This window comes from Salmo salar, chromosome ssa11 (assembly GCF_905237065.1).
Source record: "Salmo salar chromosome ssa11, Ssal_v3.1, whole genome shotgun sequence".
In the NCBI taxonomy this organism is placed as follows: domain Eukaryota; kingdom Metazoa; phylum Chordata; class Actinopteri; order Salmoniformes; family Salmonidae; genus Salmo; species Salmo salar.
In genome coordinates, this window is record NC_059452.1 from 13,672,754 (window position 1) to 13,698,537 (window position 25,784).

General features: G+C 42.6%; 1 protein-coding gene across 5 annotated transcripts in view; it reads left to right on the plus strand.

Moving 5' to 3' along the window:
* The first annotated feature begins 2,044 nt into the window (after positions 1 to 2,044).
* Positions 2,045 to 25,784, plus strand: part of LOC106562039 (probable C-mannosyltransferase DPY19L3) — a 38,384-nt gene continuing 14,644 nt past the window's right edge. Inside the window, exons 1-8 of one of the 5 annotated variants that reach the window (XM_014126567.2) lie at positions 2,045 to 2,169; positions 3,402 to 3,522; positions 17,921 to 18,048; positions 22,202 to 22,292; positions 24,398 to 24,519; positions 24,601 to 24,746; positions 25,049 to 25,172; positions 25,431 to 25,565. In XM_014126567.2, coding sequence (XP_013982042.1) covers positions 3,411 to 3,522; positions 17,921 to 18,048; positions 22,202 to 22,292; positions 24,398 to 24,519; positions 24,601 to 24,746; positions 25,049 to 25,172; positions 25,431 to 25,565 — 858 coding nt within the window. In that variant the 5' untranslated portion in view covers positions 2,045 to 2,169; positions 3,402 to 3,410. Of the gene's footprint in view, positions 2,335 to 3,401; positions 3,523 to 17,920; positions 18,049 to 19,176; positions 20,534 to 22,201; positions 22,293 to 24,397; positions 24,520 to 24,600; positions 24,747 to 25,048; positions 25,173 to 25,430; positions 25,566 to 25,784 lie in introns of those variants that run through there. The other 4 variants (XM_014126566.2, XM_014126565.2, XM_045689051.1 and 1 more) reach the window with 4 other exon arrangements.

A 25,784-nucleotide genomic window follows, 5' to 3' on the forward strand; every position in this document is an offset into this window, starting at 1 on the left:
TGTATTCATTATAAGTATAATAAAGATGACATGCAATTGAATGAGCTATTTTCATAAGGAACTGGTACAGTATTTAATAATAACTACCCAACAAAATTCAATACAAAAAATATATCAATATCAAACCGAAAAACTTGCCCTTTGCAACCAACAAATCAATGTATAAAAAAATGGTGACAAAGTGTGTGTGTGTGTGTGTGTACGTGTGTACATGCGTGCTTGTGTTCTCTGCATAATTCTGACATTAAAGCACCTACAATAAAAATACATGCTCTCCCTGTAAAAATAAATAATTCAATAATATGATATTAGGGATTCATTGCACTATTCGTAAATAATTAGTATCAGCATATACCTCACAAATATAACCATACATGTATTTGCTACTATTATCATCACCTGTTATCTGTACAATATTAACACATACAATACAAGTCAAAAGTTTGGACACACCTACTCATTCTAGAGTTTTTCTTTATTTTGACTCTTTTCTACATTGTAGAATAATAGTGAAGATGTCAACAATATGAAATAACACATGGAATCATGTAGAAACCAAAAAAGTGTTAAACAAATCAAAATATATTTTATATTTGAGATTCTTCAAAGTAGCCACCCTTTGCCTTGATGACAGCTTTACACACTTTATGCATTCACTCAACCAGTTTCATGAGGTAGTCACCTGGAATGCATTTCAATTAACAGGTGTGCCTCGTTAAAAGTTAATTTGTGGAATTTCTTTCCTTCTTATTGCGTTTGAGCCAATCAGTTGTGTTGTGACAAGGCAGGGGTGGTATACAGAAGATAGCCCTATTTGGTAAAAGACCAAATCCATTTTATGGCAAGAACAGCTCAAATAAGCAAAGAGAAACGACAGTCCATCATTACTTTAAGACATGGAGGTCAGTCAATACGGAACATTTCAAGAACTTTGAAAGTTTTTTCAAGTGTAGTTGTAAAAACCATGTGCTATGATGAAACTGGCTCTCATGAGGAATCAAGCCTTCATGGTTGAATTGCTGCAAAGAAACCACTACTAGAGGACACCAATAATAAAAAGAGACTTGCTTGGACCAAGAAACATGAGCAACGGACATTAGACCAGTGGAAATCTGTCCTTTGGTGTGATGAGTCCAAATGTGAGATTTTTGGTTCCAACCGCCGTGCCTTTGTGAGATGCAGAGTAGGTGAACGGATGATCTCCGCATGTGTGGTTCCCACCGTGAAGCATGGAGGAGGAGGTGTGATGGTGTGGGGGTGCTTTGCTGGTGACACTGTCAGTGATTTAGAATTCAAGGCACACTTAACCAAAATGGCTACTATAGCATTCTGCAGCGATACGCTATCCCATCTGGTTTGCACTTACATTTACGTCATTTAGCAGATGCTCGTATCCAGAGTGACTTACAAATTGGTGCATTCACCTTAAGATATCCAGTGGAACAACCACTTTACTTAATGTGACTATCATTTGTTTTTCAACAGGACAATGACCCAACACCTCCAGGCTTTGTAAGGGCTATTTGACCAAGAAGGAGAGTGTAGTGCTGCATCAGATGACCTGGCCTCCACAATCAACTGACCTCAACCCAGTTGAGATGGTTTGGGATGAGTTGGACCGCCGAGTGAAGGAAAAGCAGCCAACAAGTGCTCAGCATATGTGGGAACTCCTTCAAGACTGTTGAAAAAGCATTCCAGTTTAAGCTGGTTGAGAGAATACCAAGCGTGTGCAAAGCTGTCATCAAGGCAAAGGGTGGCTACTTTGAAGAATTTCAAATATAAAATATATTTTGATTTGTTTAGCGGTGGTGGTACTTAGGCTACATTCTGGATGTAAGATGTATACAAACGGTTTACAATTGTGTGAGTTGCTGGCTTTTTTTTATTGATGTTGACATTCAGGTTAATAATGTGTGTTCTGTGTATCGATTTTGTAGGACCAGAATTATACATATTTATTTATTTATTCATTTATACATAAAAAAAGTTGCAGTTTTTCGTCTCTGCATATTAACCAAATATGTTTTCCCCCTTTGTTTCAAGTTTCTCTCGTTGCTTCAAGCCTGTATTCGACTAAACTAGAGACTCTACGCATGTATCGAGTGTCCGTGGGAGGGAGAGAGTAGACACCTTTGGACATCCGATAAGGGATTGCAAGCACCGTCGAGGGTGAGGCTTAAATGTATGAACAAGTGTAATCAAATCCTTTTTGTTGCTATCAAAAGCGAAATTCATTATCGAGCGAGTATGAAACCGATGCTGATGCTGTCCATTCGAAGAGACCGAGATTAGCGAGTGATGGGATCTGAAATTTCATGTCATTCTAGCAGCGGTGTGAGTAGGAAATGCCGCTGCAACCCAGGCCTGTGTGAATGAATGAAAACAGCGAATGAATGAAAAGCATGAGACAATTGTGTAGTTTGTTTTGCGGTTTTTCATGGATTACCACAAAAATGTTTTTGTGTTTATGTGTTTTTCTTTTTGCAAAATTGTAACGGTAGCATAGGATGATGGAGACGCGACACACTTTCGATAGATGACATTTGATGACATCGGGGGACACGTTGATTTGCAGTCCGACCCATGGGGAAACGGTGTAAACATTACTGTTTGCTATTCAAATTAAGGCAATAGCATCTATACAATGACACATGATAAATATGAGAGATGCTTTGCATTATACTCCAGGTGTCCATAATGATTCCAATGTCATAGCCTATATAGGATGGGATATCATTGGACAATAGCCTACTGAAGGAGGCAAGGAGCCACATCGCAGAATCACACTTTTTGATGTTGTTTTAACTGGTCTTTTTTTTAATTTTTTATTGTGTGTGAATGGATGGTTCCTTCTTAGCATGTTAGGCATTTAAATGTACGTTCTAATATCTCTCTCTCTCTCTCTCTCTGTCTCTCTGTCTCTCTGTGTGTGTGTGGTGTAAATGTACATTCACTTACTGTGTACCTATGTGTGTCCTCTTGTTGTGTGCCTTTCTTTGTTTGCTGAAATCCATACTTTAAAAAAAATGTTAATGAAATACAACTACAGCCTGTTTCCTTGTTGAGATTCAATTTGCAGATGTGCATTCATGCCGAGTTGCCATCTTAGAGCAACAGCAATGAGGAAACAGTCTGATTGTGTTTGATTAACGTTTTATTAAAAAGTATGGATTTCAGCAAAGGCATTCAACAACAGGATAAACATAGGTACACGGTAAGGGTTTAAGAATTAAACATGTTTACGTATCAGCGCATAGCAATTAGAGAATCGAAGGAGTCAGAGATTCATTTAATAAAAATCTAGTCTGCTCTCAACTCCGTGGAGGAGTTCAGGTACTTGGCTGTGTGTGTACGTCCCTATCTTGTGTGGAAGACTAATAGCTGCCCCTCCTTTTTTTCAGTGAGCCACCATGACTGCCCTTAGGCAGAGGAAGGGCAGCAAAGGAAGTAAGGAGCCTGGTCCAGAAGTCCTGAACCAGAGGTTCAACCCTTCAGCAGAGCCTTTAGAGAGGTCTTCAGATGGTTAGTGTCATCCTCAGTGTTTACATTTTGCTGATGGAGCCATCCAACCGTTACCTTTTGCGTGTCTCAACCCATTTGAATGTTGTCAAGGAGGGTGGTCACATGTGTTTTGCGAAGCAGAGGTTCACTGGTTTGAGACCAGTATGGGGCAGTCGGACAGTGGAGGAAGCTAAGCTGTTAGCAGCACAATAATCCCAGTTACATATACACATAATATAGAAATGAGGACGTGACACAATTGCTTTTGTTTCTTATAACCCATACATAACTTTATTGCTGAAATACTATCTTGCCATTTGTTCTCATCGTTTCTCTATGTTGAATGCATGCTTCATAGTTTACATTGTAACAGTCACTGGTATAATTTAACTCCATCTAACTTTAATTTAACCGTGATGATCAACAAACAGTATAAGGTCTAATATAATGTCTTGTTTTCCGCCGTGTCGCTGTAGTTACGGGCACCATGTCTGCACAGCATGGATGCCGGCTGTGTTCTGGTAAAGGAGGTCAAAGCGGAATTCCGAAACTGAAGTATGGTTCCAGAGAGTCGTTGGGAAATGCCACCCCTCTAGTCACCGCGGGGGAACTCTTTTCCCTTGACGTGTTAAAATAGCAATAGCAAAGTACCTTTCATTCATTGATTTTGTGTACTGCTAAAATAACTTTATGTATTTCAAATCTGATCAGTACGTTTTAAACTTTATATCATGACGATGTGTATTTAAAATGAATGTTTTGCGAACCTTCCTTCAGGTAGAGAATGGCACTGGCTACTCCACATATATTCTCTCTGTCCCTTCTTGTCACTTAAGTTATTTACATCCTGTTCCTGCACCTTAGATCAGTTTTTTTTATTATTATTTTTTTAAGTTGAGGCTTTAGGACAGTTGAGACTTTGAGACTTAATTTATCCAGTTTGTCTATTTTAAAGCATTTTGGTTTATTTTCTCTAGTCATCAATAGTATTTAGCAAATTTGAAAAATAAAACCCTTACGTTGTTTGCACCCTCTGTGTCTCTCGTTGCCTCCTTGGTCATCCCTAACATGGTGGCAGTGGTGGGACGACCAGTAGAAGGCACTGAGTAGAGGTAGTTTAGCTTAGATACATTTTTTTCTCTTTTTGTTTTTGACAAAACAAGAGAACTTAACCATGGGACCGAAAGGGACAAAGACAAACCAGGACCGGCACCACCTCTCCATGTGGAAGGTGTGGCCAAAGACGGGGGTGAGTGAGGAGAGCCCATACCAGACAATCCAGGTGGGACCTCATTGGAGGAGTTGACCCTCCTGTTCAGATGTGCAACATCAGGCTTGACCGGAAGGCCGATCGACAGGCGCAAAGGTGGAAAGCATTGCAGCACCAATTTGGGCTTCTGCAGCTGGAGGAATTGAGCAGGATGACCCCTGTCCCTGACCAGGCACTAGGTGGCTCTTCTGAGGTTGACGGCAGGGATACTGGCCTAGGAGCTGCAAGCTCCCTCCCTGGTGGCCCTCTGGGCCCTGATGACCTTAACCCTGATCAGACTGACCAGTATCTTTCCCCATCTGACCCTAATCCAAGTCCACATACAGGTCCAAGAGTCCAGGTTAAAGCAGTTAAATGACAATGATGACATTATCGAACCACTTTCGAGAGATTTACAATACTATGTCAGTGGCCAAAAGCAGACAGGGCAATCAGATTGATCACATTGCTTATTGGTAAGGCTAGGAGTGCTTATGTTCACATGGACATTACTGAGTCACTAGTCTATGCTAAAGTTAAAGAAGGCTGTCCTAGCATAGTACAGTATCAACCCAGAGACCTACGGACAGCGTTTTCGCTCCCTGGAGGTAGAGCCAGAGGAGACGTCCAAGGAGCTCTATGTCCTTTTGAAGGACTTTTATGGGAAGTGGGTGCCGCCCGCTAACAAGACTGACGCAAGTAGGAAAGACTATTATCCTTGAACAGCACCTCCGCATGCTGGTGCCGGAGCTGTCTGCGTGGACCAGGGAGCATGACACGGCAACCACTGCTGAATCTGCAGCCCATGCTGACACCTTTGTGGTTGCCTGATGCCGAGACCAACCCTGGAGTTATGCCAAGTGGCAAGCAGCCAAAGAACTCAGGGGTCAACAAACACCGTACTTCCAGAACCTAAAGACTACTCCAGCCATAGGCAAGCCTATCACTCCTGGGGATAGTCATTTTAGTCAAGGCCCTATCTCTAGGCCCCCAGGCAGAGCTCCCATTTGTTACCAGTGTGTTCAGGAAGGTCATACTAAGCTCTTGTGCCCCTGGAACAATGCCAAAGTAGCCCACGTGTGTTGTGCCAAGGCCAAAGGTCATTGAGCAGGCTGAGAATCCAGGCTGTCAGGGCACTGGTAGACACCGACAGAATGCAGACTGGTGCAGAATAAGTTGGTTTCCTACCCACATGTGGGACCAAGACCCTAAAGTTGCTATCCGGTATTTCCATGGTGATGAGAAACATTACCCCACAGCAGAGGTCTTCTTGAAATTGCAGGGGCAGTCTTATCTTCTCTTATCTTTCTTTTCAATAAAATATATATTGATGTTAGTTTGGATTAGGTTCTGCCTGTTTGGAAATGTTAAATTGTCAGTACATTGCCCATTCCTTGATTGCGCATGAATGACCTTTTACCCCATGACACAACACATCTGTTTGGTGAGCAGACTTACTGTAGTGTTTTCCCCTGGAACTTATTTTTTTAATGGGGCAGTCAGCAGTTGCTACATTCATTTTGGGATTTATAAATTATTAATGATATGTGCCCATTTGATGTGCCCATTAAAAAATACAACTTATGAATGCCTCATGAGTTTAGTTCAACAGCCATACCCCGTCAGAACCCAATATATACCATTTTTTTTTATGTGATACAGTGAATATGAACAAACACTATATAACCTCAAACATGGTTAAAACTTTAATGGATGGTCAGTCCTTGCATCCATAACTTTGAGAGTGGTTACATTTCTCCAGCTCCATCCATCGGCTTTTTACTGAAACGGGTGGAGAGGTCACTTTGTTATTGTTTCTACAGCTTATTTCTGTTTTCAATGGCATCTGAAAGCAAAAGTAGTTTATTCAATATTAGATGATTATGCTAAACCAGAGCTATACAGTTGAAGTCGGAAGTTTACATAAACTAGTTTTAATGACTCCAAACTAAGTGTTTCAACCACTCCACAAATTTCTTGTTAACAAACTATAATGTTGGCAAGTCGGTTAGGACATCTACTTTGTGCATGACACAAGTAATATTTCCAACAACTGTTTACAGACAGATTATTTCACTTATAATTCACTGTATCACAATTCCAGTGGGTCAGAAGTTTACATACACTAAGTTGACTGTGCCTTTAAACAACATGGAAAATTCCAGAAAATGATATCATGGCTTTAGAAGCTTCTGATAGGCTAATTGACATAATTTGAGTCAATCGGAGGTGTACCTGTGGATGTATTTTAAGGCCTACCTTCAACCTCAGTGCCTCTTTGCTTGACATCATAGGAAAATCAAAAGAAATCAGCCAAGACCTCAGAAAAAAAGAGCAATTTCCAAACACCTGAAGGTACTACGTTAATTTGTATAAACAATAGTACGCAAGTATAAACACCATGGGACCACGCAGCCATCATACCACTCAGGAAGGAGACGTGTTCTGTCTCCTAGAGATGAATGTACTTTGGTGCAACAAGTGCAAATCAATCCCAGAACAACAGCAAAGGACCTTGTGAAGATGCTGGAGGAAACAGGTACAAAAGTATCTATATCCACAGTAAAACGAGTCCTATATCAACATAACCTGAAAGGCCGCTCAGCAAGGAAGAAGCCAGTGCTCCAAAACTGCCATAAAAAAGCCAGACTACGGTTTGCAACTGCAACTGGTCTGGTGAAACAAAAATAGAACTGACCATCGTTATGTTTGGAGGAAAAAGGGGGAGGCTTGCAAGCCGAAGAACACCATCCCAACCATTAAGCACGGGGGTGGCAACATCATGTTGTGGGGGTGCGTTGCTGTAGGAGGGACTGGTGCACTTCACAAAATAGATGGCATCATGAGGCAGGAAAATTATGTGGATATATTGAAAAAACATCTCAAGACATCAGTCAGGAAGTTAAAGCTTGGTCGCAAATGGGTCTTCCAAATGGACAATGACCCCAAGCATACTTCCAAAGTTGTGGCAAAATGGATTAAGGACAACAAAGTCAAGGTATTGGAGTGGCCATCACAAAGCCCTGACCTCAATTCTATAGAAAATCTGTGGGCAGAACTGAAAAAGTGTGTGCGAGCAAGGAGGCCTACAAACCTGATTCAGTTCCACCTGCTCTGTCAGGAGGAATGGGCCAAAGTTATTGTGGGAAGCTTGTGGAAGGCTACCCAAAACGTTTGACCCAATTTAAACAATTTAAAGGCAATGCTACCAAATACTAATTGAGTGTATGTAAACTTCTGACCCACTGGGAATGTGATGAAATAAATAAAAGCTGAAATAAATCATTCTCTCTACTATTATTCTGACATTTCACATTCTAATAATAAAGTGGTGATCCTAACTGACCTAAAACAGGGAATTTTTACTAGGATTAAATGTCAGGAATTGTGAAAAACTGAGTTTAAATGTATTTAGCTAAGGCGTATGTAAACTTCCGACTTCAACTGTATACAGTAGGGATGCACGATATATCGGTGAGCATATCAGAAATGGCAGATATTAGCTAAAAATGCCAACGTCGGCATTGGCCCGATGTCTAGTTTAACGGCGATGTGCAAAATCGAAGTCAAAGCTGACGTGCATACCTGTATAACATAGTTAGATGACGTAAAAAATACAGCGCTACACAGAACAAAAGCAGAAAAATACTAAGCGCACACTTCCAAAACTAAACAAGTTCAAGTCGAGCAGTCATTTGAAAGAGTAAGAACATTTCAGCGAGACAACTGACAACGCCAAGATAATGGATTTCATTGCCCTTGACAATCAACCGTTCTATGTCGTGGATGATGTTGGTTTTTGCCGACTGGTCGAGCACCGGTACACACTACCAAGTGCTATTTTTCAGATGTTGCCCTACCGGAGTTGCACAGTATTGTTGAAGCACATCCATAAGCTACTTGCTATGGGCGTCACTGCTATAAGCTTCACGATTGACATTTGGACCAGCGATGTCAGCCCCATGAGCATGCTGAGTCTGACAGCACAGTGGGTCAATGAGGATTTCGAACTGAGGAAAGCCGTATTGCATGCTCAAGAATGTGCTAGTTCTCATACCACTGCTGCCATTTCAATGGCATTTGAAAACATGTTTGAAACATGAACACACTCCTAGCACCATTCAAACAACTGGCTCGAGAAATAAGCCAGTCAACTGCGTCTGCAGCAGACATTTTACCCTCTGTCATGGCATTGAAACGCCTGCTCAACAAAACTTCCGACAGACCGTGGGGTTAAAACTTACAAAAGTATTTGAGCCTGTGAACAAGCTATTCATGGCATTCTCTCTGAGCCGCTTTACTGTGTCGCTACTTCGATGCAGACAAGAAACAGGGTTTACGGGAAATGTTATATACACGGCTGGACAAGATGAAAACGGACACAAGTGACAGTGCGCACTGAGGAAGAGCGGCCACGAACCGCCATAGCTGAAACCTCACTGCTTGACATGCATGATGAAATCCTGGTTGAGAATGAAACGACTGAACAAATGAACCACGAAACTGCGCAGCTATGAAGTGAAAGAAATAGGTTTTGATAATGTTTTACTGGTAATGGGGACATACGTAAATGCCAACAAAATAACTTTTTGGTCAGTGTGGTGAGTGTGTAACCTTTATTTAACTAGGTAAGTCAGTTAAGAACAAATTCTTATTTACAATGACTGCCTACCCCGGCCAAACCCGGACAACGCTGGGCCAATTGTGCGCCGCCCTATGGGACTCCCAATCACGGCCAGATGTGATACAGCCTGGATTCGAACCAGGGTCTGTAGTGATGCCTCTTGTACTGAGATGCAGTGCCTTAGAACGCTGTGTGTGTGTGTGTGTGTGTGTGTGTGTGTGTGTGTGTGTGTGTGTGTGTGTGTGTGAAATATTTAACTGTACTGGAATGCTTAAAAGGATGCATTTTTTTAATATATCGGTAATCGTTTTTTTTTGTTGCAAGGAAAATATCGGTATCGGCCAAAAATGTCATATCGGTGCATCTCTAATATACATTATATAGAGAGAGTTAAGCCAATGCAGTTGAACGTTCTGAGAGCGCCACTTTCTCCTCCATAGCCATTGCTAAGTGATGCTTCCGCGTTGTACTGTTTATTTCTGATAGTTTTCAAAACCTATGAAGATGTCTAGTGAAAGCAGATATGCAATTTGTTGACACTACAACAGAAGACTTGGATACGCATCCCGAATGCTAATCAATAAAAACGTATTGTGTTGTTACATCACCAACATTTCAAGAATTAAGCTCTATATGGACACTAACATGGCGGCTGTTCTAAAACCTGGCTTAACTCTATACTCTGAGTATAACAAACATTCCTAGTATTGAGTTGGGATGCTGGCCCATATTGACTCCAATGCTTCCCACTATCATGACTGTCCACGAGAATAAAATGGCACCGGAAGAAATGGCAGCAGTTTTACGGGCGTCCAACCAATTTTGCTATTATGTGGGTTTTTTTCGTGTTATTTGTAACTTATTTTGTACATAATGTTTCTGCCACTGTATCTTATGGCAAAAAAAGAGCTTCTGGATATCAGGACAGCGATCACTCACCTCGGATTAGACAAAGATTTTTTCTACAACGAGACATTCGCCAAATACCCCACAGGGCCGACATCCCGGTTATTTGCAAGAAGAAGCGACGCAGGTACAGAGGACAAAGAGCCGGATGCCTTGTCAGGACCCGGAGAAGGCGACCGGGAAAGCTGCCATTACCGTCAAAATACTTCTTGCCAACGTACAATCATTGGACAAAAATACGAGGTACGATCACGAATATCCTACCAACAGGACATCAAAAACTGTAATATCCTATGTTTAACGGAATCGTGGCTGAATGACGACATGGATATTCAGCTAGCGGGATAAACGCTGCACTGGCAAGATAGAACAGCACACTCCGGTAAGACGAGGGCGGGCGGTCTGTGCATATTTGTAAACAACAGCTGGTGCACAAAATCTAAGGAAGTCTCTAGTTTTGCTCGCCTGGAGTAGAGTATATTGTGATAAATTACAGGCCACACTACTTGCCTAGAGAGTTTTCAGCTATACTTTTCGTGGCTGTTTATTTACCACCACAGACAGATGCTGGCACTGAGACCGCACTCCATCAGCTGTATAAGGAAATAAGCAAACAGGAAACCACTCACCCAGAGGCGGCGCTCCTAGTGGCCGGAGACTTTAATGCAGGGAAACTTAAATCAGTTCTGCCAAATTTCTATCAACATGTTAAATGTGCAACCAGAGGGAAAAAAATTCTAGATCACCTGTACTCCACACACAGAGACGCGTACAATGCTCTCCCTTGCCCTCCATTTAGTAAATCTGACCACAACTCTATCCTCCTGATTCCTGCTTACAAGCAAAAATTAAAGCAGGAAGCACCAGTGACTCGGTCTATAAAAAAAGTGGTCAGATGAAGCAGATGCTAAACTACAGGATTGTTTTGCTATCATAGACTGGAACATGTTCCGGGATTCTTCCGATGGCATTGAGGAGTACACCACCTCAGTCACTGGCTTTATCAATAAGTGCGTTGAGGACGTCGTCCCCACAGTTACTGTACGTACATACCCCAACCAGAAGCCATGGATTACAGGCAACATTTGCACTGAGCTAAAGGATAGAGCTGCGGCTTTCAAGGTGCGGGACTCTAACCCGGAAGCTTACAAGAAATCCTGCTATGCCCTGCGATGAACCATCAAGCAGGCAAAGCGTCAATATAGGGCTAAGATTGAATCATACTAAACCGGCTCCGATGCTCATCTTATGTGGCTGGGCTTGCAAACTATTACAGACTACAAAGGGAAGCACAGCCCCGAGCTGCCCAGTGACACGAGCCTACCAGATGAGCTAAATCACTTCTATGCTCGCTTCGAGGCAAGCAACACTGAGGCATGCGTGAGAGCATCAGCTGTTCCGGACGACTGTGTGAACATGCTCTCCGTAGCCGATGTGAGTAAGACCTTTAAACAGGTCAACATACACAAGGCTGTGGGACAAGACGGATTACCAGGACGTGTGCTCCGGGCATGTGCTGACCAACTGGCAGGTGTCTTTACTGACATTTTCAACATGTCCCTGATTGAGTCTGTAATACCAACATGTTTCAAGCAGACCACCATAGTCCCTGTGCCCAAGAACACAAAGGAAACCTGCCTAAATGACTACAGACCCGTAGCACTCACGTCCGTAGCCATGAAGTGTTTTAAACGGTCGTTAATGGCTCACATCAACACCATTATCCCAGAAACCCTAGACCCACTCTAATTTGCATACCGCCCAAACAGATCCACAGATGATGCAATCTCTGTTGCACTGCACACTGCCCTTTCCCACCTGGACAAAAGGAACACTTATGTGAGAATGCTATTCATTGACTACAGCTCAGCGTTCAACACTGCAGTACCCTCAAATCTCATGACTAAGCTAAGGATCCTGGGACTAAACACCTCCCTCTGCAACTGGATCCTGGACTTCCTGACGGGCCGCCCCCAGGTGGTGAGGGTAGGAAGCAACACATCTGCCACGCTGATCCCCAACACTGGAGCTCCCCAACACTGGAGCTCCCCAGGGGTGTGTGCTCAGTCCCCTCCTGTACTCTCTGTTCACCCACGACTGCATGGCCAGGCACGACTCCAACACCATCATTAAGTTTGCAGACGACACAACAGTGGTAAGTCTGATCACCGACAATGACGAGACAGCCTATAGGGAGGAGGTCAGAGACCTGGCCGGGTGGTGCCAGAATAACAACCTATCCCTCAACGTAACCAAGACTAAGGAGATGATTGTGGACTACAGGAAACTGAGGACCGAGCCCGCCCCCATTCTCATCGACGGGGCTGTAGTGGAGCAGGTTGAGAGCTTCAAGTTCCTTGGTGTCCACATCAACAACAAACTAGAATGGTCCAAACAGACCAAGACAGTCGTGAAGAGGGCACGACAAAGCCTATTCCCCCTCAGGAAACTAAAGATTTGGCATGGGTCCTGAGATCCTCAAAAGGTTCTACAGCTGCAACATCGAGAGCATCCTGACTGGTTGCATCACTGCCTGGTACGGCAATTGCTCGGCCTCTGACTGCAAGGCACTACAGAGGGTAGTGCGTACAGCCCAGTACATCACTGGGGCTAAGCTGCCTGCCATCCAGGACCTCTACACCAGGCGGTGTCAGAGGAAGGCCCTAAAAATTGTCACAGACCCCAGTCACCCCAGTCATAGACTGTTCTCTCTACTACCGCATGGCAAGCGGTACCGGAGTGCCAAGTCTAGGACAAAAAGGCTTCTCAACAGTTTTTACCTCCAAGCCATAAGACTCCTGAACAGGTAATCAGATGGCTACCCAGACTATTTGCATTGTGTGCCCCCCCCCAACCCCTCTTTTTATGCTGCTGCTACTCTCTGTTTATCATATATGCATAGTCCCTTTAACTATACATTCATGTACATACTACCTCAATTGGGCCGACCAACCAGTGCTCCCGCACATTGGCTAACCAGGCTATCTGCATTGTGTCCCACCACCCGCCAACCCTCTTTTACGCTACTGACTAACCGGTGTCTGTATATAGCCTCGCTACTTTTATAGCCTCACTACTGTATATAGCCTGTCTTTTTACTGTTTTATTTCTTTACTTACCTATTGTTCGCCTAACACCTTTTTTGCACTATTGGTTAGAGCCTGTAAGTAAGCATTTCACTGTAAGGTCTACACCTGTTGTTTTTGGTGCACGTGACAAATAAACTTTGATTTGAATCAGAATGAGGTTTGCAATGAATAACTTCAACCAGACCCCCTCTCACCCGCAGAGGGGGGGAGAAAATAACTAGTGGTGATTAACAATTCACGTCCTACTCTAAGTGAGAGTGGTTTCTAAATGTACCAATGTTAAGTGTCTCTGTCTCTCTCTGCCCCCCCCCCCCATCTCTTTTGTCGCAAGCAGCCACGTTGTTGTCATTCCTCTAGGGACCTGTTTTTAACATATTAAGTGTGTATGTTTATCATGTTATTAATTAGCTAGTAAATAAATTAAACCAATTTGTTTAGTACTGACATCAGGCTGAACAAATTGGGTTTTTGCAGATGCAAGGAGGTTACCACTGTTCAGAATGATGATATGATACGAGGTTATGATTAATAAGTTGACTGTTTATAGATGTGATAGGCAAAGACCTTTTTAGAGTTTAATTCGGGAGATGGTAACTTTTTAAAGAACCGCTCTCGTGGTTCCCCAGATCCTAATGAGTTCATTGTTACATGATTCATTTAATTGGGTAACAATTCAACTCGGTTAATTAGGTAAATTACAGTCTTCAGATTGTTGTTAAAGTCAAGTCACAACACCACAGTTGTGTCAAGTTGGCTGGGTGGTTGATCATTCTAGATACACACAGGAAACTGTTGTGTGTGAAACCTAGCTGCGTTGCAGTTCCTGACACACCTGTACGCCTGGCACCTACTACCAAAGGCTCATACGTTTGTCTTTAAGTATGTGAACCCTTTAGAATTACCTGGATTTCTGCATAGATTGATCATAAAATGTGATCTGATCTTCATCTAAGTCACAACAATAGACAAACACAGTCTGCTTAAACTAATAACACACAAACGACTTCATTTTCATCATTTTTCATGTCTTTATTGAACACATCGTGTAAACATTCGCAGCGCAGGTTGGAAAAAGTATGTGAACCCTTGGATTTAATAACAGGTTGACCCTCCTTTTGGCAGCAATAACCTCAACCAAACATTTTCTCTAGATGCGTATCAGACCTGCACAAAAGTCAGGAGGAATTTTGGACCATTCCTCTTTACGAAACTGTTTCAGTTCCACAATATTCTTGGGATGTCTGGTGTGAACCGCTCTCTTGAGCGTCTCAATTGGGTTGAGGTCAAGACTGACTTGGCCACTCTAGAAGGCGTATTTTCTTCTGTTCAAGCCTTTCTGTTCTTGATTTACTTCTGTCTTTTGTCCTTTTGTCCTGTTGCATCACCTAACTTCTGTTGAGCTTCAATTGGCAGACAGCCTAACATTCTCCTGCAAAATGTCTTGAGAATTAATTTTCCATCAACGATAGCAAGCTGTCCAGGCCCTGAGGCAGCAAAGCAGCCCCAAACCATGATGCTCCCTTCACCATAGTTTACAGTTGGAATGATGTTGGTGTGCTGGGCCTTTTTTTCTTCTTCTCCACACATCATATTGTGTGTTCCTTCCAAACAACACAACTTTAGTTTCATCTGTCCACAGAATATTTTGCCAGTAGCACTATGGAACATTCAGGTGCTTTTTTGCAGACTTCAGACGTGCAGAAATGTTTTTTTTTCGGACAGCAGTGGCTTCTTCCATGGTGTCCTCCCATGAACCCCATTCTTGTTTAGTGTTTTACGTATTGTAGACTCGTCAACAGAGATGTTAGCATCTTCCAGGGATTTCTGTAAGTCTTTAGCTGACACAGTAGAATTCTTCTTAACCTCATCGAGCATTCTGAAGGGGGGCTCTTGCAGTCATCTTTGCAGGACGGCCACTCCTAAGGAGAGTAGCGACAGTGCTGAAATTTCTCCATTTATAGACAACTTGTCTTACCGTGGCCTGACTTTTAGAGATTCTTTTGTTACCCTTTCCAGCTTTATGCGAGGCAACAATTCTGAATCTTAGGTCTTCTGAGATCTTTTTTGTTCGAGGCATGGTTCACATCAGGCAATGCTTCTTGTGGATAGCAAACTCAAATTTTGTGAGTGTTGTTTATGGGGCAGGGCAGCTCTAACCAAAATCTCCAATCTTGTCTCATTGATTCGACTCCAGGTTAGTTGACTCCTGACTCCAATTAGCTTTTGGAGAAGTCATTAGCCTAGGGGTTCACATACTTTTTCCAACCTACACTGTGAATGTTTAAATGATGTATTCAATATAGACAAGAAATTAGTTTAAGCACACTGTGTTTGTCTATTGTTGTGACTTAAAATTTGATCTGATCTTCATCTATGTCAAATTTATGCAGAAATCCAGGCAATTCCAAAGGTTTCACATACTTTTTCTTGCCACTGTACAATCCATGTCTCAATTGTCTCAAGGCTTACAAATCCTTCTTTAACCTGTCTCCTCCCCTTCATCTACACTGATTTTTAAGTGGATTTAATAAGTGACAACAATAAGTGATCATAGCTTTCAGTTGGATTCACCTGGTCAGTCTATGTCATGGAAAGAGCAGGTGTTTTTAATGTTTGTATACTCAGTGAATATGTCTCTATAGCCTAATAGGCTCATGTGATTCAGTTCCTTGTGCTTAACTACAGACATTTATTTGGATGTGTCTGCTGCTTATGTTTTAGACTGCTGTCTACCTGATCTTGCTTAATGATATTACACTGAACAAAAATAGGAAACGCAACATGTAAAGTGTTGGTTTCATGAGCTGAAATAAAATATCCCATAAATGTTCCATTGGCACAAAAAGCTTATTTCTCTCAAATTTTGCACTCATTTTTTTACGGCCCTGTTAGTGAGCATTTCTTCCTTGCCAAGATATGCCACACCTGTCAGGTGGATGGATTATCAAGAAGCTGATTAAACAGCATGATCATTACACAGGTGCATCTTGTGCTGGGGACAATAAAAAGGCACCCTAAAATGTGCAGTTTTGTCTGTCACACAACACAATGCCACAGATGTCTCCATGTTTTGAGGGAGCGTGCAATTGGCATGCTGACTGCAGGAATGTCCCCCAGAGCTGTTGCCAGATAATTGAATGTTAATTTCTCTACCATAAGCAGCCTCTGAGTGTGGTGCAGGAGCTGAAATTCAGGGTGAGCCGGGAGACTGCCATCCTATTGCCTACATCAATTGTTCTCGAGAGAGAGGCTCTGTTTTCGACAGCGGAGAAGAAGTGCCTGGCAGTCAAGTTGGCTCTGGATTCGTTTAGTTTCCATCTCCTTGGAGTTCTCATTGGAGACGGACCACCAGGTGGATGGACAGGATGAAGGACTCGAATGCCCTCATCACCCACTGGTACCTTTCCGTGCAGCCCTACAGGTTCACAATCAGCCAAGTCCCTGGCAAGGACAATGCCACGGCTGATTTCCTTCCCCCGGTGGCCCGACAGCTGGAGGGGGAGTGTGTGAAGGCCGCACTGAGGACAGCGCAGTTAAAACCCCCCGCCGAACAGATATCCTTTATAATTTATGCACGTTAACACTCACTTTACGCTATGCACGTGGTGATACACATAATATAGAAATGAGGACGTGACACATTGCCTTTGTTTCTTATATACCATACATAACTTCATTGCAGAAATACGATCTTGCCATTTGTTGTCATTGTTTCTCTGTTGAATGCATGCTTCATAGTTTACATTGTCACTGGTGTAATTTCACTCTGTCTAACTTTTATCAGTTAACCAGCATCATTATCAACAAACAGTAAAGGTTATATATAATGTCATGTTTATCTCTGTGTCTCTGTGGTTACCGGCTTCATGTCTGCGCATCATGGATGCCGCTTGTGTTCTGGTAAAGGAGGTCCAAGCTGAATTTTGATACTCAAGTATATTTCTGGTGAGGCGTTGGGAAATGCCACCCCTCTATTCATTGCGGGGGAACTTTTTTTCCCTTGACGTGTTAAAATAGCAAAGTACCTTTTCATTCTTTGATTTTGTGTACTGCTAATGCTAAAATAACTTTATGTATTTCAAATTTGATCAGTACATTCACACTTAATATCATGACGATGTGTATTTAAAATGAATGTTTTGCGAACCCCCCCTTCAGGTAGAGAATGGCACTGGCTACTCCCCATATATTCTCTCTGTCCCTTCTTGCCAGTTGATTTATGTACGTTCTGTTCCTGCACCTTTTTTTTTAAGTTGAGACATTTTTCATTTCAATTAATTGATACATTTTGTCTATTTTAAAACACTTTGGTTTATTTTCTCTAGTCATAATTTGTATTTAGCAAATTTGATAAATAAAACCCCTACATAGTATGCACCCTATCTCAGTATCTCTTGTTGCCTCCTCGGTCATCCCTAACACCCTGTTAGGCATGGTGTCACATTGGTCAACCTAACATGCATACATACTAGAACCTTGTGTAGACAAAGTTGTATAGGCTATCAGTGGAGACATTTACTATTGTTTTGTGTTATGTTACTCTCTCTTCAGGCGTATGGACATGGAGGACAGTGCTATGGGTTGCCATAGGTTGGATTGTGGGAATTAGTCTTGGCATGCTGTGCTGCATCTATGTGGCTACGCTCCACGAAAATGACCTGTGGTTTTCCAACATTAAGGTGAGAATCCCCAAAGATTACCCCAAAGATGGCCTCACTGTATGACCGTTGTTACTTCGCTGTCCTGCACCCCACGTTGGACTGTCAAGTCACGTTGGAGTTCACGTTGGAAATCATATAGTCAAGTTGTTAGCTATAAGGAATTTGGTTTAGAAAGGAAGAGACCTTGATGAAGTGTAACTTATATGATAAATTATGAGTTATGATCTATGTCCTTCGTTGGATTTCCTAATGTCATAAACACCTCATGCTGAAACAGACAGATGGATTCTCTACCTGGCTTTCAAATCAGATAGATTTTTCACACCTTTTATAACCAAAGTCATGAAATTCAAGCAAACGTTTTGTTACCAAATCCAACCTGAGCCAGTGAAAGAACCTTCCAGAACAGTATAAAAGAACATATGATTCTGCCCAAAGATAGTATGTCACGTTCAGTCTGACGTGAAGTGCCTTTCCTGTGGTCTGGGACGTCATCAGATGGACCACATGTTGAGCTTATTGTCAGGCCTCCCTCCTCAATAATTCCCGGGCGTTGATTTTGTCATGAGCAGTGGTATTCAACAGGTTTTCCACCACGGTGCTCTCTTCTCCCAGTACTGTGTTTTCTCTTTGAGAGTCCAGGTGTATACCTCCCACACAAATGCACAGCCCGACTCAGCTCACACACGCATCCAAGCTGTGAATCATTTGCCAGTGTGTCATGGAAATCAAAGCGCACACCTAATTGAGCTAACCTGCGTGGATGCACATATTTGATTCTACTCGGTTTCTTGTCTTTGTGTTGTTTTCCAGTTCTCTGCCTCTGTCTATCTGTGAAGGTAGAGAAGGTAGACAGATGTTCTCATTTATAATATATACGGGTCACTTTACAGAGCTGGCAGCAGCGACTCCCCTGTATTCAAACTCCGTGTGTTTATTTAACACAGTGTTCAAGAGGATGACGTCACTGCACATTGTGAGCCTAGCACTTTCCCAGAAAGTGTGTGTGTGAAGCCTGATGCCTGTTAATGCTATTCTAGTTGTGGCTTTCTATTAAATCCACACGGTGGAAAAAGCAACAACATTGAACAGCCTAGACGACAGTGGTATCCTATGACTACCGGGACTACCTCATATGAGTCATGCTTTGTTCTGACGTCGGGTAGAGATGACCGTGACCGGGATAAACAATGCGATAAAGACGTTATCCACTTTTTTCCTCTCCTTATGTTTCATCAGCTTTCCCCAGGAACAATGCCTCTTGTCTGAATCAGGGTTTAGTGGGGACTAAAACATGCTGATTTATTCATTTCCATTTCTTGGTGCCAGTGGAGTCACTGGTGATTGTTTGTTGCAGTTAATTAATTGTGACTTCAGAGGGCTGCATGGGAGAATGCCGGCCATGTCTGCTTTGTTTGGGAGTCTGCTCGTTTTGAAAGAGACCGACTTTAATGATTCCATATGGTTTTTAAGCACAGTCCACATGTTGGGTCAGTTTTGGCTCAGCGTTGACTGAATGTTACGGTAGCGTTTCTGAAATGCAGGCATGTCACTTAGTTATTTCCTGTTGGACATGGCTGTTCAGAGAGGCAGCTGCGTCCAGGCCTACTAAATTCATCACGTGTGAAGTCATGTCGGTGACAGTTATAGCACCTACCGGAGCTTATTTCAGTCCACTTCTCTCTCTCACTCCGTTTTTTGAAATATTTAAGCGGTCTGACAAACGGTGTCAACATTTTCCAAATGGTGTTCCAGGCTTTTTGTCTCTGGCTTTTTCCTTTCTCTCTCTTTTTTATAGATGTGCCGAGAGGTTACCAGTTGTGGGTTGATTCGCCGTCCCTATCCGGCAATTTCAGTTGTCTTCCAGATCACGGACCGAGCTGGTTCTTCTGACGTGTTTGCTGCAGATTTGTTTTACTTTTAAAGGCTTTTTAATGACCTTGTAAAACTAATCTGATTGCTTACTTTTCTTTTTTTTGAATCAACTGGTTATTAGACAGATTGGGCAGTTAAAAAGAACGACTGGGGGAAACTAGAGTGAGTGGCCTGTTTTTCTCAGACTGTTTGCTGGACCGTGAGAGGAGTGAGCTTGGGAGTAAACCTTGGTCACATGGAGAGGTTCTTATCGTGACTCCACCTGGGTACTTTCTCATCAGTGGGTGACTGCTGGATGTTAGAGACAAGACGTGCATGAGAAACCCTGCATCCAGACATGGAAATACGCAAGAGAGGACTGAGCAAGCTGGAGAGTTACTGGGGCATCTCTCAAGATGATGTGTCTGCTGAAAGTTGTGGTGAAGCAAGAGGGGGTTTAAGGGTCAGTGAAAGGGAAGACTCTGGGAGAGATTCCCAGAATTGGTACCGTCTGAGCATTCCACCTCTGTGGCCTTGGCAGACTGTTGTCATAGCAGCAGGGTTGGTATTGGCTGTGCTGACTGGGCTGGCTCATGCCTGGTGTGTTTACTCCATACATGAGAACCTGCTGTGGTTTTCTCACCTCAAGGTAAGCTGTACTCTGCTGATGTCATCAATCCTGACAGGGAGCCCGGTACACCCCTTTTATATAATGGGATGATGTTGCCTTTTCTGAAAAGTACTTGCAATACAGGTTAACGTTCTTTAAAATATTAAACTGTTGAATTAATGGTCATTGGCAAGATAATCTTTGTTAACCCAGAACTAAAATATTGTGAAATGTGGTTAGACGCTCGATTTGGTCAGATACTCGACTGCGGTACCATTTATTTAAGTGATAATGCCAGAAAAGCCGGTGCTTGGAAGATATATTGGCACGGGTGTTGGCCCGAGACGAAGTCGAAGGCTGGCAAACGGTGCCAATATATCCCCCAAACACCGACTCCAAGGGCATTATTACTTTTATACAACGGGTTACCAACATTCAAATAATAATTTTACATATTTCCATATTTTTTTTATTTTGATGAATTTATTCATACTATTTCATCCTTCCACTAGATATAGTCCCGACACAAATCTACTGTTGCTACTCAAGCCTGCTGGTTGTTTGTTCTATCGGTTCGGTTGCCATACTGGTTGGCAACGTTCTGATCCTTTGCCTGCTAGCTAGCAAACTACGGCAAATTTACAGTCAAGTCAAACCGTGTAGCCATAATAACAGCAAAGTAGCTGCATTTTCGTTAGTTTAAGCTGTTTTCTAGTGACATTTATTTGGATACATCCATAACATGGAGCTAATGATGCTTGATTTCAGCTGGCATAGAAAATGTGCTCTCTCTTCAGGACACTGTTGTTCAGAGGAGCTAGCAAACAACACAGCTAACACAATCACTCTATTGATAGTTCTTTGTATATATCCATAATCATGATGCCGATTCATGATTTCGATTGTCTGGGGGGGGAAAAAGAAGCTCCCTGCCTGTCTCTTTTAATTTATTTTATTTAACCTTTATTTAATTAGGCTGTCTCATGTCTGTCATCCCGACTCCCAGTATTTTCATTACTATGTGACCACTAAAGATTGTTTCAACGTTCAAATTCAATGTTGCAAATGTTGGAGGGGCTGCATTGTGGTTACATGTTTTCAGTTTTTCTTTTTTGAATTCTGTGCGGTTCTAAAGAGGCGTAATCTCTTTTATATTCTTCCCGTGTGCATCCATTTGCAGGCCTCATACTATCTGTCATTTCCCACAGGACATCAGTAATGTTGCGTATCCAGCACGATGTCTCGGGGAAGGACATTATATTTCACTTCCTCATTCTTAACCACACATTTTTACTGCACCTGTCTATTATAGTCAAAATGTTTATGGCCCAGACGGTATTAACGGCTGTACATTCATTGACATTTGTTCTGTAAAGTTTAGCCAGATACAGTGCATTCGGAAAGTATTCAGATCCCTTGACTTTAAATGTGATATTTCAGTTTTTTATTTTCTATACATTTGCAGAAAATTCTAAAAACCTGTTTTTGTTTTGTCATTATGGGGTATTATGTTTAGATTGATGGGGGGGGGGGCTATTTAATCCATTTTAGAATAAGGCTGTAACATAACAAAATCTGGGAAAAGTCCAGGGGCCTGAATACTTTCCAAATGTACTGTACCTGTTGTTCATATGTAGAACTCATATTTTGTTTTTTTATATTGTTTCATGTTTTGTAAATGTATTTCCATCTCTACTTATATTTCAGGAAGTTGAGCGTGAAATATCCTTTCGGACAGAATGTGGCCTGTACTACTCGTACTATAAACAGATGTTGAGAGCTCCCTCCATACAGCAAGGTATGGTACGATGACCGTTACTCCCTGCACGCCACAGTAGATATAGGCTAGCCCCCCCCCCTACTCCCATATACCCCTCAGATTATTCTACTGGTCATCTCAGGGGAAAGAACACAGAGGCCACTGAGAATCATAACCTTTTATGGTCACAAGTGCTCGTTCAGAACTCAATGCCCTGGAAATGAGCCCATTCACTTTTCGAACATTTCCTTTGCTCTGAAACTGGACAGTCATCTTTTTCGCCCTCATCAAATTAATTCCCCCTGTTTTAATTATACGGTGTTTGCTGAAATAGAGGTCCTTAAATAGCGAGACAGAGGGCTTTGGCATACCCCTCGGTCCACATGTCTGTCTGGTCGGGTCCCTTCATCATTATGCAATGGGAGAGGTATTTGACCAATGGCTTGTTATGTAACCACGGTAACAACGCTAGTTAAAAAGGGAGACGATGGAAGAAAAAAAATGGCATTGTAAGTGACCTTAGTCATACTTCAATCTTTTAACAGGACCTCTCAGGATGGGGTGCTGTTGTATTTATGCATGGGCGTAGCTCAGTCATTTTGACCTGGCTCTAATCACAGCCATACTCAAAGTTGTGATGACATTGCCAGGGCTGGAGTGAAACCTCAGATCTTTATTGCTATTTTCCAGGTACTGTTTGCTGAAACCAAACGTAATTCAATAACGCTCTTGCCCAGCAGACTGGAAACACGATCGCACTTTGTTTACATGACTCCATCTGCCCGAGTTAGAGTGATCTTATCCCGGCATTATGACTCAGCAGAGTTTTATGTAAGATCCCAAATGTGGCATTAGTATCTCAGACCCTATAACTCCGGAGAAGTTAGAGCCCATTTGTTTTTGAATGAGTTGCTGTATTAGACTACATACTGAAAGTGGACCAGTCACAGAAAGTTTAAAGTAACTCTCCAGTGAAAATCTCTCTTTTTAAAAGTTACAGACCTTTTAAAAAAATGTTTGTTATTTCCTCGTGAAGGATGATGACATCCTTCTGAGGAGGATGAGCTGGCCAATCAGTAGTCTGCTTGCATTCATAGTTTGAATGACTGGTTTACACCTACACCATAGAGTAGTGAGGAGGAGGAGCTCCGCTGGCCGTTCGTGTCCCAAGTCATTTAGCCATTCATTGTAGCCATTGGCACTCTGTAGAGTTGCGATTTTCCTCTAGTTTTCTTGTGTCAATTATCTTGTGACATTCCTGGATTCCTCATTATACTAATAAAGTCAGATTTAATCAACAAATACGATAGTCATTTTAGGAAAGGTGAAGGGTACAAGACTGTATACATATATGGCTCTGTTGGCAAAATCACTACATATCCCATCGAGCCAAGCGGGGAGAGGTTGCCCATTGTCACCCTACGCCAATGATGCCAGTGGATCTCAAAACTGAACTTGGATCCGTGCTAAGTAGCGATGATATCCTTCGCCGCCATTGTTTTCCAACACAACAGGTAGCTCAAACCCAACAGGTAGCTCAAACCAGTCATGACTATTCAACAAGACAATAAATCAGTTTCAAGTTTCTTTCCAGCGAATTTCTTAGGTACATGATTGTACGTATAACTAGCAAAGAAGTTTTGAAGTTGAGGGTGCAGTATTTGGCAATGAGGACAGAAACTAGTAGCGTACTTCAGCTAGTTTAGCCGGGGAAATCCGGGGAAAACGAGCCCGGGACAGGATATACTGTAGCCGGGCGCGCATGTACACTAGGCTAATTCAGGGCACAGATTGTAGTTTTTATGCCCTGATATCAGGAGCTGGCGGCCAAAAGGACCGCAGAGCAACTCTGAGACTGAAACGAATACATCAGATGACAAATATTTAAGGAGAGCGAATCGATATACAATCCCGAAATCAGCTGTCACTGTCAACAGTGAAACAACGCTTCAGATGATGTTTGATTGAACCTGAATCCAGAAAATGAATGGTGAAGTCACTTCCGGACACGTTAAAGTCCTCCTCCTCACCACTTGTTCTGTTGTTGGTGTACACCTATACCATTCCAACATCATTCATAGAAATCTGGAAACACTGGACAGTTACTTTAAGAAAGCGCCTTATTTCTGTCTGTATGTGATCAGGTCTTTCAGAGCTCATCAGTGATAATGCCACTGAATCCAAGAGAACCATCAACCTCCTGCGACGCATGAACATCTATCAGGAAGTGTTCCTAGGTGTTCTCTATAGGATTCTACCCATACAGGTAACACAGAGACCACGTCTACTAACAAGGCATTTCAAATAATAATGGAGATGATTGATGTGTGTGTGTGTGTTATTTCAGGCCTACCTGGAGCCAGTGTATTTCTATATCTACACCGTGTTTTCTCTCCAAGCGGTGTATGTTATAGCCCTATTCATCACCAGCTGGCTGCTCAGTGGTTCCTGGCTAGCAGGGGCTCTCACTGGAGTCTGGTACATCCTCAACAGGTATACATCTCACCATGCACACCCAACTAATGATTCATTGAAAGGCTAGACGTGTTAGCCTGGTCCCAGATCTGTTGGTGCTTTTGCCTACTCCGTTGTCATTCTCAGGCTAAACATGACTCAAGTCCATAAGGAGTTGGCAAGAGAGCAGATACAGTCTGGCTCACAGTTTCTACAATTATAGCTACTGGACAAACTTGATGTCCTACAGCAAGCTGTCACAAGGCCAATCCTAAAATGCCCACTTCGACCTAAGATCTGAATGGACAATTAAATGGTGGTGGTCTGTGATTGTGTTCCAGAGTGGACACAACGCGGGTGGAGTTCACCGTCTCTCTCAGGGAGAACTGGTCCCTGCCCTTCTTCGCTCTCCAGATAGCTGCCATCACTTGCTACCTGAGGCCTCACCTCAAACCCATCCAGCAGGTAGACACTCACCTAGCAGAGGACACCATCATCTCCTCTGTTCTCTACACACACACACACACACACACACACACACACACACACACACACACACACACACACACACACTACAATTACACCAGAATAGGAGAATGAAGAGAAAATCTGTGGAAATAGACTGACTCACTATCAAATGAAGTATCTTCTAAGTTGTTTTGAGGTCAAGTGGTTGGATATAATGTGATCTGTGTTGTCCGTCCACTCCTTTCCTGTGAGCAGAAGGTGGTGTTGTGGCTGATGTTCCTGGCCACGTTGTGTTTCTGCCTCACCTGGCAGTTTAATCAGTTCATCCTGCTGGTTCAGGCTCTCATCATCTTCACCCTGGATTGTCTGGACCTCATCTCCACAGAACAGGTCTGTGACATCATTCCTCTCTCAGCATGCACATCACCATCACAGCATTGCATTCGTGTATATATAGCCCTTACACACATATATATATATGTGTGTGTGTGTGTGTGTGTGTGTGTGTGTGTGTGTGTGTTGTATTATTTTGTTCCTGAGCCGAGATTCAATCCCTTTCCCAACATTGCAAAGTTAAAAAGTTTTTAAAAAGAAGTATATACAAGGAGT